The 2416-nt window shown below is 38.9% G+C and overlaps 1 protein-coding gene across 1 annotated transcript; it reads right to left on the reverse strand.

The window, feature by feature from the left end:
- Window positions 1-631: 631 nt before the first annotated feature.
- On the reverse strand, window positions 632-1861 carry HAUS2 (HAUS augmin-like complex, subunit 2; the record flags this gene model as incomplete). Its single annotated transcript, XM_010160075.1, has 3 exons — window positions 632-781; window positions 915-1023; window positions 1694-1861. Coding segments are annotated over 3 exons (427 nt in total), but the record flags the coding sequence as incomplete, so codon positions are not given.
- Window positions 1862-2416: the final 555 nt, after the last annotated feature.

A 2416-nucleotide genomic window follows, 5' to 3' on the forward strand; every position in this document is an offset into this window, starting at 1 on the left:
AATGTCTTTATTGCCATCACAGAAACGTGGTTTGTAAATCAATAGATCTGCCATATATATCACTGAGTACATCCTTTGCTTTCCCACACAGCCACATCGTAGCCATAATAAATTGTAACTTAAAACTAGTTTGATTTCTTGGTTGGAATGCCTGTGAAAGCATAAGCTGGGTCATAGAACTTTGTACTGTCCTTTTAATTATAGGATTTCATAAAAAAATAAAGAGCAAGAACCTGAGCTCTTGAAATCTAGGGATTTTATGCCACTATAAAACTGCTATACAAAATACACTGTATTATCACAGTGCACACAAAAATTAAGAGACGCTATAGCAAGCGCATAAGAAAGATCAAAATAAATTTGCATTGAAGATACAGGCACCAAGGGAATCCTGTCCAACTATTTCATAAAGGAACTTTTCAAGAGTCTTCTCACTAGCCTGTCTCCCTACGAGCTATTGTTCATTGTCCTTTCTATTTTAAATAGTTGGAGAACAGTTACGTAAAACCAGAAATATAACACTACCTACGAAGTCCTTGTTGGATTGAAGCACAGCTATGTTGTGGTTTTCACCGCAGACCGTAAAAAGGTACTTCTTCCAACAGCCGTCCCATTTGAGGAAAACGATTTGTTAGACCGAGGGTAAGCCAAAGTCCCATTCAGCACTACTGCAGACGCTGTCACAATACACGTCTTCTTGCCGCTCTCTCCATTTCAGTATTTGCTCTGCCAGCTCCTCCAACTCCATCACGAGCAACTCACTTTTTGTCAAAGCAGTTTCCTGAGTCAGAAAAGAGTTGGATTTCATCTCTATACATCCTGTCATTCTAGCAAGACATAAGAATAACCTAAACAACCAAACAGCATTAAATTATGCTGGGGGAGACAGAAGGCTCAGTGCTTTTGCTACTCACCATATTCTTTACGATATCTGGTATCTGAGGGATGCTTCTCATGGCCTGCAAATGGCTTTCAAACTTCTCGATGAAAGTCACAGCCTCAGCCAACAGGTCTACTATGTATCTGTAACCAAAAGTGAGCCTCCTGCTCAGAACTTTGCAAAACAAATGAGGATTTAATACTTCCAAGCTCTTCTTTCTTTCCCCTGTGGGTTTTCTTAGTCCTCTTCTCCAGTTTTAGGTGAGTGCTTAACTATCTAATTCACTTCTCTGCAATTACACTTCTTCTATGACGCTCAGCAACAAGGAGGACAGGAATCACAGAAGTAAATATGCATGTCTTCAGTAACTGGGCTAGTGTGCTAGCTTCTTAGGCCGAGAAAGACTGTATTGTTAAAACAAGTACTATGCATATCTGGGAATCCTTCACGCACTTATTCTGAGCAAGTCACAGAGGAAGACACCACATGCTAAAGTAACCATTCCTACCTATGGAGAAGCATAGCGAGTCGAGCATTTAACACATCTGTTTAAAACAATACATCAAATTGTTGTGTAATCTTCAGAAGACAAGATCAGTAACCTATGCAAATACTCATATGTATGTATCGCTGCCTTTCTATGAATTTGGCAATGAGTAAACTACTAGCTTTTCGCTGAGGTTCTGCTATCATGTTTTATTTCTATTCTTCCCAGTGGAAAAGTGAAGTGAAAGCATGCAATTTTTACTGCCTATCACTTCAAATTAATTTGGACTCATGCAAACAAAGAACAATTATTTTCTGTGTGCCTACTTGTGGAAAGTAGCCTCAATAGGCAGGGTCTCCTGACATCTGGGCTTTATCAACCTCTTCCTAAGAGCTGTCTTCTCGCGCAGTACAGCTTCCAAGTGTCTGTTCATATCTTGCAAAATCTCACATTTTTTGCCTATAAAATAAAATTGAAAAGTTGAAATAATTGTCCTACTAAAACAACAGCAAAACTTCTTCCGGAGAAAGAAAGAAAAAGCCTGATCTACTGCACTGGACAGTTTACACTCAAGGAAGATACCGCTAATCAGAATGACTTTTGTTGGAGTGTACAGGACTTAATATCAGCATGCACCTCAAAAGTCGTAATACCTACTTTTCAGAGATATGGCTTTGTTAAAACTATAGATAATGCAAAACCATTAAGTATACTTTCTTTGAGATGAAACCAACTTCTCAAACTATACCACAGCACTGAAGTATTACAATGCATTTCACTAGCCCAACAGCAGTAGCAAGCTAGAATGTTTTTAAGCGTCCACCAAATCATAGTGGGAAAAGTGTGAATACATATGGTCCCAAAATACTAAAATAAAAATTCAGTTAATTTTAGGGACATACTGATGCAGCAGAAATACACTGAATTACTAAAAAAGCAGCAAAGTAGCACACAGGCCAAGGGAAACAATCAGGCTACAGATAATCTCAGAACTCCTGACGTTCCAATGACCCTGCAGAGCTGACACCCTCCTCCCCCTCTTTTTTTTT

The sequence above is a fragment of the Eurypyga helias genome, unplaced genomic scaffold, assembly GCF_000690775.1.
Source record: "Eurypyga helias isolate BGI_N326 unplaced genomic scaffold, ASM69077v1 C15991112, whole genome shotgun sequence".
NCBI lineage: Eukaryota > Metazoa > Chordata > Aves > Eurypygiformes > Eurypygidae > Eurypyga > Eurypyga helias.